The sequence below is a fragment of the Cervus canadensis genome, chromosome 31, assembly GCF_019320065.1.
Source record: "Cervus canadensis isolate Bull #8, Minnesota chromosome 31, ASM1932006v1, whole genome shotgun sequence".
NCBI classification, from domain to species: Eukaryota; Metazoa; Chordata; class Mammalia; order Artiodactyla; family Cervidae; genus Cervus; species Cervus canadensis.
Window position 1 is genome coordinate 22,592,846 of NC_057416.1, and position 18,866 is coordinate 22,611,711.

The 18,866-nt window shown below is 47.7% G+C and overlaps 1 protein-coding gene across 3 annotated transcripts in view; it reads right to left on the reverse strand.

The window, feature by feature from the left end:
- Positions 1 to 396: 396 nt before the first annotated feature.
- The window catches only part of PRAG1 (PEAK1 related, kinase-activating pseudokinase 1), a 45,639-nt gene continuing 27,169 nt past the window's right edge, over positions 397 to 18,866 (reverse strand). For all 3 annotated transcript variants that reach the window (XM_043454291.1, XM_043454293.1, XM_043454292.1), the window contains exons 5-6: positions 7,294 to 8,033; positions 397 to 1,956 (exon numbers count right to left, since the gene is read on the reverse strand). In XM_043454291.1, the coding sequence (XP_043310226.1) occupies positions 802 to 1,956; positions 7,294 to 8,033 (1,895 nt within the window). In that variant the 3' untranslated portion in view covers positions 397 to 801. The remainder of the gene's footprint in view (positions 1,957 to 7,293; positions 8,034 to 18,866) is intronic.

The following is an 18,866-nucleotide window of genomic DNA, read 5'->3' on the forward strand; positions in this document are numbered from 1 at the left end:
CTCTTAATCCTGCCTGCAACCCTTTAAGTGGTCCCCTGCTAAGTTCTCGTCATTTGAACCATCTGGGGTGGCTTCCGCTTTCAGCCAGGCTTCTGATACAAATGATAACCAGCTTTAGCAAACTGGAAATGGATTTCGAGCAGTGGGATTAAATTCTGAAACTCTGGGATCACACCAGCTGTGTCTGGCTTCTTCCTAAGAGGCTGTGAGGTGGAGAGAGCAGCAGGGAAGATGAACTGGTCCCCACAAGCCTGGGCTCTTGTGGCCTGATGCTCCTTCTGATGAGAAGCGGAAGAACAGGGACAGTTCAAGTGGTCTTGAAGCCACTGTTTCAAGGGCTTAAAACGATTTTACCAACCAAAGGTATTAACGCACTTGGGGACAAAAGAGCTTCGCTCACGACTCAACCAGCAATTTTAATTAAAAATGGAGGGTTTTTTTTTTTTAAATAGCCACTCGACAAGAAGGTAAAGAAAGACACCCCCTAATGGGGTAGTGAGACCAGAGTCCAGGCTTCATTCTGCGGGCGGCAGTGTCCTCACGACCTTGCAAGAAGCTAGAAATGTACATAATTGCAGAGGAAACTGCAAGACTACAGGAGAAAAAGGAGGCTGGACCACGGTGGGCAATGACATCCACAGTCTTTCATATTTATATCTTATATATATATATATATTACATCCAAGTATGACAGTCATTTGTACCATTTCCCAAGAGACACGGATGTTTTCAAGGCAAGGCAGGGCACGGGGAAGGGGGTCGGGTGGGGGTCCGGCCCAGAGGACGGGGCCGGGAGCTGCCTCACAGAAGCTGCAGGAGCTTCAGCGACTGTAAGAGGGCTGCGGGCTCGGCCGACGCCAGATACTGGCAGCAGAGCCAGTCCTCCAGCTCCACCCCGCGTCGGCGGTCCACCGCCTTCTCGGCGAACTTCATCATCATCAGGGCTCGCTTCATGTCGATCCAGTTGTGGAGCGTGGCGCACAGCGCCTCCTCCGAGGCGCCGGGCGGCTCCACCAGCTCGCGCCGGGGCCCCCAGAGCAGGCACTGCAGCACGCGCTTGGCCTCGCCGATGCGGATGCGCTTGATGGGGTCGGCCTCCAGCAGCAGGTGCGCCAGCCGCTGCAGGCCGGGCGAGTAGAGGGACAGCGCGGGCAGCGGCGGCAGGTCCTCCTGCCGGTAGTCCCGCTCCCGGAGCTGCGCCCGCACCTCGAACGGGTTGGGCTGGTGCAGCAGCTCGTAGATGAGGATGCCCGTCTGGAACTCGTCGAACTTGCGGTACTGGGAGGCAGACACGATCTCGGGGGCCAGGCGTGCCTGGCTCTTCTGCTGCTGCAGGTTGGCGGTGCCGCCTGGCTTCTGCTTGGCCTTCAGGAAGTTGCTGATGATGAGCCGGGGCAAGTGCTTCTCACCGGACCCTCCCTGAAAGGCGGGGGCGGCTGGAGGGGTGGGGGTGGCGCCGGGAGGGAGGGCGGCCGAGGCAGCGGCGGCCGCAGGGGCGGGGGATGCGGCGGTGGGCGGGACGCAGGCCGCGGGGGCGGGCTCGGGGGGAGCCTGCGGGGCGCAGTGCGCGAGCAGCAGGTTCTCCAGGCACAGGTCCCGGTGGATGACCCCGTGCTCCTTCAGGTGCTCCAGCCCGTTGCAGAGCTGCAGCAGCAGGAAGCACACCCGCCGCTCGTACGCCTCGGGCTCAGACTGGTGGCTGGCGGCCAAGTCCCGCACGAAGTCCGAGGCGGTCTGGTGGGGCACCTCCCGGGTGATGACCACCACGCAGTCCTGCTCCTGGGCGGGGGGATGTGCGGGCAGCGCAGACAGAGGGTCCTTGGGTGCGTCGGGAGAGGTGAGCATGCTGGAGGGCACGGAGGCGACAAAGTGGCCGCAGTCCTGCTGGATGTTGAAGTGCACGGGCACTGAAGGGCTGCAGTAGGAGGCTGCCTTGGGCTCGGGGGTCTTGCAGATCTGGGGGAAAGCGGAAGTGAGGTCAAAGCCAGAGCCATCATTCTGTTCGGTAAACAGTGCTGGCACATTTAGACATCCGCAAGCAAATGGTGAACTTACACCCTTACCGCCCACTGCGCACACACCATTTAACTCAAAATGGGTCACAGAGACCTAGGTCACAATGGAGAGGCTTAGGTGTGAGAGCCAAAGCAATGCACACTTTTGAAGAAAACACAGGGCAGAATCTTTGAGGCCTTAGGCTAAGCCAAGATTTCTCAGTGACCACACCAGGACCATGGTCCAGAAAAGAAAACGGAGGACAAACTTGACCTTATCAACTCTTAATACTTGTGTGGTTCAAAAAGTATTAAGAAAATTGGGGAGACAAGTATTAGAGTGGGAGGAAATATTTGCAAAACACATATCCATCCAGAATGTACCCAGAATTCTTGCAAAGCTGTCGTAAGATAAATTATCCAATCAAAAAGTCAGCAAAAGATATTCACAGGCATTTCACCCAAGAACTATGTAAATGGCCATAAGACATGAAAAGATATTCAATATCATGAGTCATAAGAGAAAGGCAAGTGAAAAATGCAATGACAGCCCAGGTGATGCCCACCAGAATGGCTGTAATAAAATGATAATACCAAGCATCTATGAGGATGTGCAGAAATGGGATGTCTCAGATGTGCTGGTGGGATGTAAAACAGTATCACCCCTTTGGAATACAGATTGTCAATTTCTTAAAAAGTTAAACCTAAAATGATCATACAACCCAGCCAGAATGAGTTCCCTTGATAGGAAGACATCTCTCTGTCCACAACGTGGACTGGACAAATTCTCAGGAAGCCAGATAAGAGCTTCCTCAGGCAATCAGCCTCACTCCCCAGCCACCGCACCTGACTTGGCACCTACCTGACAGCAGATATATTTGATCGCTAGGATGTTCCCTTCTTGGGGAATCTCAGGGGCAGAGATGCAGGCCCCTACACCTCTAGGACTTGGTCAAATTCTCTAAGGCTGCCCTGGTTTCTAGATCCAGGTTAATATGCCATGCCTACCAACTGGCGCAACCCATGGGGCTGATTTTAGTGGAGCTGCTAAGTGCAAGTCACTCCTCCAAGGGTGAGTCATAGCAGCTGAAAGAAAACAAAAAGCTCTCCAGGGAATAGGGAAGCCCAAGGGCCCAAAGGTACCCTCTGAACCGAAGATGAAATAAACAAGCGGAGGATCTGAAGCTCTCTGGGGAATCCCTATGCTGTGTCTTTCCTTCCTCTTCTGCATCTTTTTATACTAATGACAGCATCAGCCACCTAAGGATCCTGAGCAACAGGAATCCATCTGGTGGCTGTACAACTGAGAGTCTTGAGTCACACACAATGGCCCCCCATCAGGCCTGATCCCCTCTAATTAATTACACGGAAAGAGACTATAGATGGTCTGAGGGCACTCCTCTGCAAAGGAGATGGTGCAGCCCCAGCCGTGCTTTGTAGAAGGGTAAGGATCAGTTTGTAATCCTGAGAAGAAAGGCATCTGGCCCCATCTACAAAATATCACCCAGCAAACAATCTCAAAATAACCCTTCTGGCTGCTGCATGGCTATACTTGAATGATCACGGCAGTGTTTATGGAGTGCCACAATGCTTACAGGTGACGTTTTTAGAAGTTCTGTTGCAAGCACCTTTTCAAAGAGATTTATTTATATTGCAGCTCTACAAACCTCAGCATGAAACCTGGCATAAAGGAGCTCAGCTACTAAGAAAACTTTTTAAAAGATAATTGGAGGGTTGGGGGGCCGGGGGAAGGGAACACATTAATTTAGTGATCTCTCTTATTAGAAAAGTAGAATAGAAATAAAAGGGAAGCTCATTTTATCCCAGACAGTGTTTCCTCTTCCATTAACAAAAGTGATTTCGGGATACATGTCGAAAAGGCACTGCTGTAGGTTCTTTCTTATCTGAGCCAAGCCAGCTGTATTTGGTTTTTAAATGGCAGTTTTCTGGAACAATGTCGGCTGGGGTGGTCCTCAAAAAATAGTCTAGTGTATAAATACCAACAACCACTGTGTATGGATCTGTCTGCTTTGTCATCCATGGATATAAGTGAGAGCTTCTCAACTACGACATACCCAGCAAACTTTCACATGATGCCTATAAAGCATACTTCCTGTAGTGTCTCTTTAAATCTCATTGAACAACTTCATGAGATAGATGTTACCACAAGCAGGAAGCTGAGACTTTAAAAAATTAAGTTATTTGCCCAAGATTATACAGCTGAGAAGTGTTCTGGAGGTGAAGAGTATGAGCCTTAGGGTGAAAAGGACCTTAGTTTAAATATGAACTCTGCAAACACTGGCAAGTTACCCTTGATTCTTGTTCTTTCAGTTGGTCGTTATGTTCTATTAAGTAGTCACAAACACTGAACGCATGAATGCTGAACCACTGCTCCTGGGGAAATACAACGTGACGTTCTTACAAGCCTCTGGTCACAAGATGTTCATCAACTGGCCAATGTATAGCCCGGCTGTATGTGTGTTTCTGTTTAAAGTCGCCTTATTCATAGATACTGTTGAGTATCTCAACTGTGCTAACAGTGACTCATGGCTGACAGCAGTGTAGCTCATGCCTGAAAAGAAGCTGATCTAACACCCTCTCAAAACTGCATCACAGTCTTCCTGACCTTAGGATCATGAGACAGGACTTCATTGCTTGGCATGGCCATTTTAAAGGGTGAAATCACCCTTAAAAAAAAGTGTGAAGATGAGGCACTTGTTTACAGGATGAGAGCTGAGAAAGAAGGTGGAGAGTCCCCCTGTAGCACCTCAGCTAGGGATCTGTGTGTTGAATAACCTGGATCTCCCCAACTCTGCACATGGCCAGGGATGACCACTAAAGCACCCCAAGTATTTATTATTTGGGGTTACAAAAAAAAATTTCAACACCAAATTCACAAATATGAAATCCCCAAATATTGGGAATTGACTGTATTTATCTCAAAGTCTGTTTCTCCTCTGTATCTCAAGGGCAGTGTCCCTCCTCACAGGGCCACTAGGAGCATTAAAAGATACAACACAGATGCAGCTTTCAACACAAAGTCTAGACAGGTGAGCACCCATCAGGAAAGGTTGCTATGGTGACTGCCCTTGTGGGTCTGGTAACCTGGCAGTGGAGCCAGGCAATCCAGAGGTGGCTGGCAGGTAATTGTACAAACCCAGAGGGCGCAGCTGCTGGGCCTGGGATGTGTTTCCAAGGATCCTTTTCTCCAGGGTATCAAAGGCCTGAGCCCAGCAAAAACTCTCCTCGGGAGTCCAGGCAGTTTGCAGAGAGATGTAAATGAAGGAGCAGAGTAAATGACAACTGGCCTGGATGGGATTCAAAATCAGTGAGCTGGTCCTCTGGCAAGACCTCACTGCCTCGAACAAAAGATGGGGTGCATGTTAACCAGTGGGGGAGCCCTGGGCAGGGCCCCACAAGATTATTCTACAGTGTCAAATTAGGAGTGAAGGTAGAGGAGGTGGGTGAAAGGCTTCTCTTCCACCCCCACCTCCCCTCACCACCCCACAAGATCATTTTCAGGGGTCTGTGCTCAGGTTTTGGCTCAAGACCTTCACACAGACTGGTTCAGCTCCAATTTCAAAGGTTTCATTGAGCCAAGTCTTGCTTTAAACTTTGGTGCCTTGGCCTCCTTCGTGGTTGAAAATCTGGGCTAAGTCACGTCTGCGAAATAAAAAAGGCCCAGCCAGCTTAACACAGGTCCCTAATTACTGGAGTTCTGGCTGACTGAGGCACGAAACAGCGTCAACAGCACACGTTAACAAAGGCTTTTCCTCCTCCCTGTATTCGCGGAGCGGGCTACGCGAGCTGGCTTCTGTCACTGCCACAGGAGGCAAAGCCCACAAACAGAGGGACCAACGTGAGCCCAAGCAGGTGCAAGCCTGCAGCCGAAGCTCCCGCATCCCAGACACGGGTGAGACAAGCTCGGCCGCAGACAGGCGGCTCGAGAAGGAGCCTTCTCCCCCTCCTGGGGACCCAGAGGATTCAGATGACTGTATTCCATCCAGAACCAGCACTAATGAAGCGGAACGGCGGCGCGTGCAGGATGCTCTGCACCCCGCCCCCACCCCATCACCAGGCCAGGCACATCTGCAAATTGATGCTGCTGTTCCCTAGACTCTGAATACTTGAAATTCTTCTTCAAATTTCCTTTTCACAAAATATTGAGCTCCAATATAAAAAAAAAAAAAGTTAAAAAAATTTTAAAAAGAAATTTCCTTTTCACACTCTATGGAGATACTTCCTGATCTGCCAAGCCTCCAGCAGAATCACAGAGAACAACTGGACTCTCTTCCTTAACAGGCCCAAGGTCTATCTGCTGGTTTCCTTATTTTTATTTTTTGATATGGACCATTTTTAAAGTTTTACTGACTTGGTTTTAATATTGTTTCTGTTTTGGTTTTTTGGTTGGGAGGTACATGGGACCTCAGCTTCCTGACCAGTGATCAAACCAGCACCCCCTGCATTGGAAGGCGAAGGCTTAACCACTGCACTGCCAGGGAAGTCCCTCCTTATGGTTTAGATTTCAGATGAAATGAACAACACTGCCTTCTAACGTTCTCTGGGAATGTTGAATTTTCTGCACTGTTCTTCAGAATTGGCTAACTCTACATTATTACAGGAGGTCTTAGAATCCAAGCTGCACATCACAGTCATGAATCTAAAAAACCAAACCCCTTGATCCAGAAGTTCTGATCTAGTGGCAGACCTTGCGCCAAGTGGCCCCCTTGGGCCACATCACTTTCTACCCCATGGGCAAGAAGGATTAAAAGCCTGTCCCACCAGGCTTGTTCCTCCTCAAAATGAAGAGGTCAGCTGTCTCTTGACAGTGAAGGAGCCCAGGTCCAGCCCCAGGAGGCAGGGGAGAGTAACTGATATACCTGAACATAAGAAAATGTTTAGGGTGGAAGCAGAGGGATGATTCAAAGATCATTTTCTCAGGTCCACTGGGTCAGCAGTAGCAAAGAACTTCCTAAAGGCACCTCCACCCCCCCTTTGACTTTCAAGGAGCTCAAATTTACATCCCTTCATTGGATGGGTACAGATCCTGGGCTCTGGGCTGCCAGTGATGACCAGGCTGACCACATTCAGCTCACTCTTTCCTCCACCGAATACGTGCATACAAATCACACTGCACCATGTCCTGGGCCAGGCAGAGTGAACTCACCGAGCATTTCCAGGAAATGACCCTCCTCTGGGAGGCGGCCGAGGGGACAGGACTTCTCAAGCCACTGGGCTGCCAGCCAGGACCGCCCGGCCGGCACAGGGCGGGGGAGCGGGAGGCAGGGGTGGGACCTACCTTCACCGCGTAGGTGCTGCCGGGATCCTCGGAGCAGGTGGCGCAATAGTAAATGGCATCCCCTGAGTCACAGCAGGGCTTGTTACAAGTCAGCTTGAACAGGGACCAGTTATTCTCGCTGAAGTGCAGCTCCTTCTTCTGGCCGCCCATGAAGAGGTCCTCGCACCTGGCCACGAGGCGGACCAGGGACTGGGCGTAGAGACCCCCCAGCTTGGCGTAGGTGCCCTCCTTGCTGCTGATGCTATTCAGGAGGCTGTGGAGCTGCAGCTGGGTGCTGCCCGCTGAGGCCTGGCTGGACACGCTCAGCTGGGAGGACGAGGCGGAGGAGACTCCTTTGCCCTGCAGGCCTTTGCTGCCCCCCAGCCCCGGCGTGGGGCCCCGGTGGCCACTGCCTTTGGACGTTTTCTCCAGCGGCTCGGAAGCGGCGAAGACGTGCTGGTGGCGGCCGCCGGGGCCTGAGGCGTAGCTAAAGTGGGAGTCCTCATGGACACACACATTAGTCTCCGAGTGGCTGAGGTTCAGCTTGGGACTTGCTGTTCTGGGCTTGGGGGAGCCCTGGGTCCAGAAGAAGCCATCCGGGGAAGAGGCCGCCCGACTCACGAGCTTCTTCTGGGGAAGAGGAGGGGGCTGCAGGGGGTCTCCGGGGGACACATCCTCAGTGGAGCCCGAAGGGAAGGGGACAGGGGCGAAGAGCTTCTTCCTGCTGTTGGTGGGCGAGTGAGCTGGCTCAGACGATGGACCTGAGAGAGAGAAACAGAAATTCTCAGGCTAGAAGTCCATGTTGCTCAGTTCCAGGGTCCTGTGGGCTTTTTTTTTTTTTTCCCCATCAAAATAATTTATTTTATATTGTTTTTATCTATTTCTTAAAGAGACAACACATGCATATGAACAAATTAAAAGTGCAAAAAAGGTATACAATGCCAATGAGTCTTCCTCCTATCCGGTCCCTCAGCATCCAGTCCCTCTAATGTAAAGGAAACCACTGCTGGCAATTTCTCACGCATCCTTCTGGAGATTCGCTAAACAACCAAAATACACACACACGCAACATACACAGGTTTACACAAAGGAGAGCAAATAGTGCCCAGTGATCCCAATATTCCTTTTCTTCATTTGCCACTATGGCTTGGAGATAGTCCACATGAGATCATGTCCAGATGTATTTAATTCTTTTTAATAGGTGCCCCACACTGTATCATCATACGCAAGTATCATAATTTGTTAACCAGATCCCGCTGGACGGACACTTAGGTCGCTTCTAATATGTAGCAAACAATGCTGCAACAGCAACAACAAACTTGAACATGTGTGGCTTGGCTGGATTTTTTCAAAAAGTCAGTTTATAGAGGGTAGTGTTTAGCTGCAGTATAATGCCTCCTTTTTAGTGTGTAATTCTAAGAGTTTTGACAAACTCCCTGATGGCCTGGGGGACAGGGCAGGCCCACAGACATTTTAGAAGGCAAACAATGGTGGTGGTGGTTTAGTCATTAAGCTGTGTGCATCTCTTATGAACCCATGGACTGCAGCCTGCCAGGCTCCTCTGTCCATGGAAGTTTCCACGCAAGAATGCTGGAGTGGGTTGCCATTTTCTTCTCTGGGGATCTTCCCAACCCAGGGATTGAACACAAGTCTCCTCCATTGTGGGCAGATTTTTTTTTTTTTTAACCACTGAGCCACCAGGGAAGCCCAGAGGGCAAAGGAAGGTGATTTTATAAAAGCAGCAGCAGAAAAGTGAGAGGTTCCTAGGCCCCTGAGTTCCCAGAGTGGTGCACATGGATACTGATATGGTTCTGGGAAAGTTCCATCACTGCCCCAGGTCTCCACAGTGCACAGGTACATCCAGAAACATCACAGAAGATGAGATGGACAGCCAATCTAGACAGAGCGAAGACTGAACTTAGTCTTTGTATCACTGCATGAAATGGAGAGTTCACAATGAAACAAGATTTCAGGTCAAAAAAAAAAACATTTAAGAAAAGATATTGACATTGGAGACAAGAAAGTGCCAAGTGAAATGATACTCATTTATTTCATTCTAAGAACTGATTCAAAGATGTACCCACTATTTTAATAAAAGCTTTTAGGGGGATTTAAAAAAAACCCATTAACTGTATCCATATGTGGTAAAATGCATGCTGTTATCCTGAAGGTTAAAATGTGAAAGAAACAGGGGTCTCAGATTTAAGGAAATGGACAGTTATGATGTGCACCCATCATTTTCAGGGGGCCACCGACCTCTGGGATCTAATGGCTGATGACCTGAGGTGAAGCTGATGTAATAATAATACAGTGCACAATAAATGTAATTTGCTTGAATCATCCCAAAACCATCTCACCCCCTGCCACCCACAGTCTGTGGAAAAACTGTCTTGCAGGAAACCAGTCCCTGGTGCCAAAAAAGTTGGGGACCACTGTGACTGTGCATGTCACCTAAGGGCAGGGCATGCAGTACCTCTCTGAACCCCTCCCCTCTCAGCAGGACGACGAGAAGGAACGATGTACAACTCAGAGGCCTGAGACAAGCGGAGAGAGGCCCCAAAGGAAGGCCACTGTTAGTTTTGCGCCACTCCACTCAAGGCCTTTGTAGGGCTGCTCGTGAATACGCGATCACTGTTCATGCCTGAGTCTCTCTCTGCTTTCTCCAGCCGAAGTGGGACAGAAGCGGCCGGCAGCAAGCCTGTCACATCCACATGGGCAGGGCGTGGTGTGGGGGTGGTCTCCTCACTTAAGATGCTCCTCCACAGGCAGGAGAGAGCAAAGTGGACAACCACGTCCTCAGGCGTTGACATCCGTGCCCCAGCCCCACTGACCAGCCTCAGTGAGCAACAGCAGAGCAAGCCCAGTGCGAAGGCCCCAGAAGGACAGAATGAGTACACACAGCTCGTTGAACCCAGGAGCTGGGAACCAGGTTCAGGCAGAGATGTATTATCAACACGCAGAAGGTAAGGGTGGGGGAGGAGTGGAGTGTGATCAGAATTCTGGTCAATCAGCCCTGAACGTTCACTGGCAGGACTGATGCTGAGGCTGAAGCTCCAATACTCTGGCCACCTGATGCAAAGAGCTGACTCATTGGAAAAGACCCTGATGCTGGGAAAGATTGAGGGCAGGAGGAGAAAGGGATGACAGAGGATGAGATGGTTGGATGGCATCACTGACTCAGTGGACATGAGTTTGTGCAAACTCTGGGAGATGGTGAAGGACAGGGAGGCCTGGTGTGCTGCAGTCAGTCCACGGGGTCACAAAGAGTCGGACACGACTGAGCGACTGAATGACAACCAGCAACAGGGACACCCTGCCTGTGACTCCTGGCCCAGTTCAACTGGCCGGGGAGGCCTGTGACAAATCAGCTTGTGGACCAGCCCCCTCTTTTAGCCTCATGCTTATACCCACCCCCTGTTTGGTGTGCTTTTCTTGCCTTCCTTGTCTGGCTCTCACCACATCCCTTTCTGCCTCTACCCTGATCTGAGGGTGCAGAGAGATGTCAGCTGTCAATCTTACTCAGCTGAGTTTCCTCATTTAAAACTGACCAGACTGCATCTCCACAAAGGCCCCTTCCAAAACTAATAGTCTACAGTTTCAGCCACTCTTTCCATTTTCAACAGCTCCTCAAGTATATTCTGTCTCAAAGCTGCCCCTGAAAGAAAATACCTCTAGGCTGATGGTTATCTGGCTTCCTCTGTTCCTCTAGCTCTAGCTCTCACAAGCTGTGGCTGGAAAACTTTTCAGTCTTTAAGAATAGCAGGAATCTTAAAAAAAAAAAAATATATATATATATATATAAATCAGCGACACTTCTTATTTCTGGATTACCAAAGAAAACCAAGAGGCTGTGCTTTAGCACAAAAAATAATGTGTCTGTTCAGGCAGTTGGAAGGAAGTGATTTTTCTCCTTTGCCCTGTAGGTGTTCTCTTGCTTTCTTGTGGGAACAGTGAGTCAGTGGCTTTGATGAGATCTATATCCTGCAACCTCTGAACTAAGTCGAGCCAGGAGTACTGGATATTAGAAGGAGGTGTGGCTTCAAGGATTAGCGTGTAGGTTGGTTCCTTTTTACTTCTTAGATGTTAGGTGTTTGTCACCCAACAAGCACCGCCTAAAGCACAGAGCAGTCAGACAACGGCATTGCACAGGAGGCTCCCAGCCAGGCGCCTGCCTGGCAGATGGGAAGGACTACAGGACACAGACCTTACCCAGTGGAGTGAGGCTCATCGGAAATGTTCACTTTCCCTGTATGACTGGGCATTATACACATTCTCTCTGATGACTCCCAGGCAACACAGGACCGAATTACATCTCAGCTGTTAATATTCTTAGGGCTTCTCAGAAAGAGATGTTCACATGTAACCCTTCTCGATGAAACTTTGTGATTTCTCCACCACAAGACAGGCAGCAGCCGTCTTCTACCCAATCGCAGGCACCCCCGAAAGCCCACTCTGGCTCGGTCGTGTTCTTGACTCTTCTGTGGGGCACCTCCTCGGAAACACGGCTGTGACCTTGCAGAGGCTAGACTCTTACTATGAGTAGCAGCTGCCATCCTCTGCATTTAGAAGAGCCAGAAAAAAGAGGGAACAAACATGCCTTGACACCTAAAATAGTCTCAAAACTCACAGGCAAGCCACTGGTTTAGAAAAATGTGCCTAAAAAAATCATGAAACACTTTGGCCAACAGCCCATATTCTCAGGACTTGGATCCAAGGGCGCACGAGACAGAGTCAGATACATCCTGGGGTTTTAGGCCGGTGTTAGGTCACTCTGTTTCCAAATTCTGGCTTATAATTAAGGGTATAAAAAGGGTAAGAATGGAAAATACTTTCCTGGGAAGTCTGCCTACATCACAGTTACATCATTGGTAGTTTTTTTAAAATGACTTTGCGTACTAATAGGGCCAGAGAGCTACAAACCCCATTTCCTAAGTTTTCCCTCCAATTTTCAATTCTGCATATCAAGCCCATAGCTAGCTATACAGCAGAACAGCCCTGCATCTCTTTAGTGGCTGTGCTTCAGAGAAAAGTCTTTCCTCGGACGAAACTAACTATCACATGGTGCATGGGGTGGGATCTTAGAACAACCGACGGGAAGGTGAACTCATTTGGTGCCATCCTATTTAGAAAGCAGAGACGAGGAACCAGGATTTCAACGGTCCGGAAAAAGAGCTTAACTCCTATGCAGAAACGCAGGCCAAAAGTTCAACCCCAGCACTGTGAGGTTTTCTTATTATAGAGTCCTCTCTTCTGGCTGGGTTTTAATAGGTACTTTCATTGTTCTCTACAGCCAAAATGAGAGCTGGGCTTCAGGAGGAAGTGGTCAGTCCAGTTTTGAAATGTATAAATAAGCTGGTGTGGCTCCCTCGGCGCCCGGCTCTGCCTTCTGACAGCAGATGTAAAGGACGAAATGACACAGACCCTGACAGCAGGGAGGCCAGAGCAAATGTGGGGACAAAGGGCCGGGTCCCAGCTCAGAGGCCCCCAGCCCAGCTCCAAACTTCAGCTTTGGCATCTGACTGCTCTCCACCCTTTAAAGGAAAGTAAATGGAATTTTCCTTTGTTTGAAACACTTAAGTGTTTTGTGGATCTTTTTTAAAAATGAGGGTAAGAGGAAATGACTGACTGGCTGGAAATGACTGTATAGATTAATCCATTCATTTACTCAGTATTTCTTGAGCACCTACTACAGGCAAGGCAGAGGGAACAGAGTAGATGGAGAAAACCTTGTCTGCACTATGGCCTGCTTCAATCCCTACATGTTCAGGGTGAAAAAACTGAAGCCATCGATGGAGGCCAGCGTCACACAGGAAGTGGTAGTCTTGCAGATTTTGGCCAAAACCCCTTCCCCGCCCACCCCCCCCACCCCTCCACCCCCCCCCCCTCAGAAAATGTTAAGGGTGGAGGATATGTTTTAGACTCACAGAGAGTAACTTTTTCCTCCAAAGGAAAACTGTACAAGCTCTTGTTTGGTTCCACAATCAAAATAGACTAAGCTCTATTTTTTTTTTGTTGTTAAAGGAAGGCACATGACATTCCTTCAAGAGGAATGCTTACTTTTTCAAGAAGGCAAACACGGTCTGAAAATGGAAGCATATTATTAGCATTTTACAATTATATGGAAAATGCGGCATTTGTGAGATGCCTCTCTGGACTGCTTAAGCATCCCAGTGATCAAGATGGGCAGGCCATTGACACGCAAAATGGGGAAGCACTGTCTCAGTTTGGAAAACAGGCTCATGTAAAATATTTCACGTCTACAGCCTGTGTGTGCTTCCAGAATCATGATTCTTCCCATTATAACACAATCATTAAGGGTTTGCTTCCAAATTAACAGTAGAATGTTCAAGGCACTTTTGTGTGCCACTGATGGAAGCATAAGTTGACATTTTTAGAGGTTAATTTGGTAACATCTATTTTAAAATGCATATATGTTTTGACATATCAATTCCACTTCTAAGAAGTTATCTTACAGATACGCTCACCAAATTATCTCAGTGTATGTCCCAGGATGTTACTGTAGACTTGTAAAGAAAGGAACCTACATATGCATTGACAAGAGAAGGGTTTAACTAGTTCATACAATGAAAAAATATGCAGCATGAAAAGAAAATGAGGTTGACCTAGAGGTTCTGATTTGAAGGACTTCAAGATACAGTAAGTACAAAAGTGTGTAGAACTAAAGCTTATGATATTTGGAATATGGATACAAATTTGCGGGATGATATAGAAAAAATGTTCCAAGTGGAGGTGAGAGCTGGGGTGGGAGTGTCTGAAGACTGGCTTTTCATTTTATATCTTTCTTCATTGTTTAGATTTGTACCATAGACATATATAGACTTTACTGAAATAATAATCTATATATGTTTTTAAATTTAGTTTAAAGGGAAAGGCTCAATCTAAGGTGAAGCTTTAAGTCTGGTGATATTGTGAGGGCTCAGGCCACACTTACACTTAAAAATCAGTATCTTTTCTTTAGGATAATTTCTCCAACCTTTAGTAATAGATTTTCCAGAACAGAACCCATGACTCAGTCTGTCTCCATGGAGGGTTGGGAGGAGAGATACAGTGTTAGAGCAAAACATGGATGGAATATATTAGACTGAAGCCATCCATTTAGGATCAAGCGTTCTAACAAGCCTGCTTAATTAATTGAAAACATACTATTTTTGGCTTGAAAGTTTTAGATGTCTTTTTCAGGACCACCGTTTTTTTTTTTTTTTTTTTTTTTTTATTGCTTCATGTAGCTTGCAGGATCTCAGTTCCCTGAAGCATGGATTAAACCCAGGCCACAGCAAAGCCCAGAATCCTAACTACTAGGCCACCGGGGAACTCCCAGGACCACCTTTTTGAAAATATTGTTTCTTCTTAGAGAGGCTCAGATAATAGCCTGAGTGGGTGAGCAAGGACTCAGTGAGGGTCAGGCTGACGTCTGCTCTTTGTGGACTTTCTCTCTCCCCTTGACAGGTGCGCCCCGCCCCCTTCCTGCATGACTTTTCCTGATAGCACTTATTGCCATCTGATACACTGGCGACCTGAGTTCTTCATCTTCCTCACTGTCCATGTCTCCTCACTAGAATGTGAGCTCTATGAAAGAAGGGACATGCCACTTTCTGTCCCTGCTGTGTCTTCAACATCTAAAATTGTATTCAATCCATAGTAGCGTGGGACTTCCCAGGTGGCTCAGTGGTAAAGAATCTGCCTGTCAATGCAAGAGATGCAGGGGACCCAGGTTAGATCCCTGGGTCAGGAAGATCCCCCTGGGGAAGGAAATGGCAACCCTCCTCCAGTATTCTTGCCTGGGAAATCCCGTGGACAGAGGAGCTGGGCAGGCTACAGTCCATGGGGTCGCAGAGTCTGACACAACTGAGCACATCGTTTGTATTCAATGAATACCTATCAAACTAATGACTGCATTAACGTCTATATTTTAAAAATTCTCTCGGCATTATTACTGAGAAATACAAGCTCACTACTGTCAAGGTAGTTAATGAACTTTCTATGCCTCTGGTTTGCCAGCGACAAAAATCAGAACAGAAACACTGCCTGGGTATATTTCTTCATGGGAGTTTATAGTCACTACTGTCTAGTTATTTAGACCTCTCATCTATCCCTTGTGACCACATTTTCAGTTCAATGGGAGATGGGAGCCTGACATCCATGATGTTTGTTTAACTGTGGAACTCTTAATTGAAATGTTATCCTACATCAAAAGGGAAAATGATCTTAATGCAATTATGAGGTTTGCAATATTTAAAAGTAACCATTTAAAAGCACATGAGTCTCCTGATGACCGTTTCTCCCACCCCCATCCAACCATTCACTCCAGATGACCTTCCCCTTGGCAGCATTCATAGATCTGTCCTTACACATGCAGTTTGTCCCTCCCTAACCAAGCATAAACCTGACAACTGCTTAGATGGATTTTTCCTTTCACCGAGTTGACCCACTGTTCAATGGAACTGCCCACATGGACAAATGGGATAACAGATGTGCTCAGAGGAGTAAGAAATGCGACACAAGCACAAAGAGCTGAATTAACATTGATACAAAAATATTTTGTCAAGTTTAGACAAACTTGTTTTTTTAAAAAAATGCAACAAAGTTACAGCTTGCAATTATGTTTATTTTTCTTATAAAATTAAAAACTTTTGCAGGGGGTGGGCCACAAAACCTGGATAGAAGAAAACGTTCACCATGAACCCAGATGAGTTTCCAAGAAGTTTCTAAAAACTACTATGCTACATACCCTGGAATGACTTTGTCCTCAACTCACTCAGGCTTGTTCATACCGCAGACTCGGAGTCCACAAAATGTGTCATTTTCATGAGTGAATTCTTACTGACAAAATCAGTAATCAAATGGTCTCTTTTGATTTGATCTATAATATTAAAGAGGTCAATGCTACATTCTTGAATTAACTCTACCTCTCCTATCTTGGTTCCCTGTCTCAGCTTCAGCACTAGATGCCAAATAGTAACAAAAGGCATGATGGGTAAGTATTTCTGCTCCAAGGTAAAAGTGAGTAAGGATCCATGGGACGAAAAGCTCACTGTTCAACAACAGATTGAAGCCAGCTGCCTTGGCTAATGATGAGTGGCTAAATGAAGGGTTTCTTACATTTCATGACTGGCGGTTCTGGATAGCCTCCAGATTAATGTTTAAGAGACATTAAAAAGGAGAAAAGCGAGCATTCCTGTGGTCTCTTGCCAGTTTCAAAGCAGGGTTCTCGGTACAGAGCCATACGTAGGAGCAGCAGATAGAAACTGGTTTGCTCTGACGAGCCAGAGTCTGGTTAAGAAGGTACTGGGTTGGCCAAAAAGTTCGTTTGGGTTTTTCCATAACGTGTTACAGAAAAACTTGAATGAACTTTTCGGCCAGTGCAATATATACCTTTGTGTTATTCCAGAAATCTAGATTTTGAGGGACATTTCCATTGAATAGCTCACAGTAAAAGGATAACCATGAAAATGTATCCTTTCTAAAAAAAATCAAAGCATAGCTGGTTTACAATGTCATCTCAGTGTCAGATGGACAAGTGTTCATTTTAATTCTAAAAGTCTGGGTTAGGGGTCACCAACGTACTCATAAACTTCCAAGTAGCTCCCTACTTCCAAACTCCACAGACTGGTGTGGAGAGCTCTGCACCAGCCCGCCCCCGGCCTCCCACCACCGCGTAGACTAGCGCCCCTCATTCGCTTCCACTCAAGTGTGTCAGGCTGGTCTCACCATTTCACCCTGTGCCTCGCTAACCTGTGCCTTTTTTCCTCCTGAACTGATTCCGTAACCTGAAAAACCCCCTCTTCCTCCCACTACCTCCTCAAGTTTAACCACTCTTGACACAAGAGTCCCATCTCTTCAGGAACCCTTCTCTGAACCCTCCACCAGCCCTCACTGATTCCTCTCTCTCTGGACGCTTTCATAAGCACTCTTGTTCTGAGCAGCCCAAGTTGCTTGCTTACTCCATCCACCCATGGGTCAGGAATTTTCATCTTACCTTCCTGGCTAGACGGTAAGAGCCCAAGAGCAAACGTCATGATTTGCTGGTTCCAAGAAGAAAAGTGCTGGAGCAATTTAGTCCAGTTCTCACCAACGCGAGCTGGTGGGTGGCAGATGGAAGACCCTCCCACAGAATGGCTCACAATCCCGAAAGGGCAAGTCCCCACGGACCAGCACAGGGTCTAATGGTTCATGTGCCCAGCCCAGCCCTCCACAAAAAAATGTGCTTTGTAGAAATTTCTGCACAATCCAAGGGGGAAAGGAAAAAGATAGACGCCCAGGACAACCTGCAGAGAAAGAAAATGTTCTTTTGCCACATCCCACCCAAATCAAGGCTAAGATATTTCCTGTTTTTAAGTCAGATCTATCGGAAGTTTCCCATCAGAACACATCACAGACCGACTGACTTCTATGCTTCTGTCTGAGTGGCACTAATCTTTTAGATAGAAAAATGTTGGTGACAGTAAATTCACACCAGAACTTTCTACTCTAAAAACGCCAACAGAGAAGAAATATTTGCTTAGGACTGAGAGGGTCATGATAGCACACGTTCAAACCTATCATGCTAGGGCAAGTCGATGAGAAATACAGGAGTCAACACACACACACACTCACACAAATGTTAAAGGCTGAAGGTTCTAATACTACCCATCAAAACTACAGGAAAGCGAGAGTTCTTTTTTTTAGGAATATAGTCATCCCTCATTATCCCTGGGGGAACTGGCTCCAGGAATCCTCTGGGATACCAAAATCCATAGATGTTCAAGTGCCTTATACAAAGCAGCAGCAGAGTACCGTCAGCCTGCTGTATCCGCAGGTTCTGCATCCATTGATTTAACCAAAGATTTAACCTTGGGAACCTGTTCGAATCTGTGAATTCAGAGCCTGCAGATATGGGCGGGGGGGGGGGGGGGGAGGCAACTGTATACCCAACCAGGACACGTGTACATGTGTGATAAATTGCTTCCGACTCTTTGCAACCCTAGGGACTGCAGCCCGCCAGGCTCCTCTGTCCATGGGATCCTCCAGGCAAGAACACTAGAGTGGGTTGCTGTGCCCTCCTCCAAGGGATCTTCCCGACCTAGGGATCGAACCCACATCTCTTGCTTCTCGTGCACTGGCAGGTGTCACCTGGGAAGCCCAATCAGGACACACCCACATATGAAGCCTTGGAGCTTTATCCAAAAGCTCTGGGATTGGTGGTGGTCTGATGAAGCCTCCATGCTTTAATTCAACAAACACCGATAAAAACACCTGCTGTGTATCCAAGTAAGTGTGTGCATATGTGTGTGCATGCCTGTGAAAGAAAAGGAGAGACAGAGGGTGGAGGGAGAGGGAACTTGGGATTGCCATTGTGAACCAATCCTGAGGAGAGAAATCAAGCGCAGACCTATATATGTAATGACTCATTACCCAGGAGTCAGGAGTCTTTTGATATGCTTCCAACCTCCCGCCGTATTGCCATGTGGATGTACTATGTGTAATTGGAGAGGGAGATATGGGGTGAAGCACCTTGCCATAAATTCAATAGGGAATAAGAATGTCTCTGGTGGTCCAGTGGTTAAGACTCCACCTTCCAATGCGGGGGTGAGGGT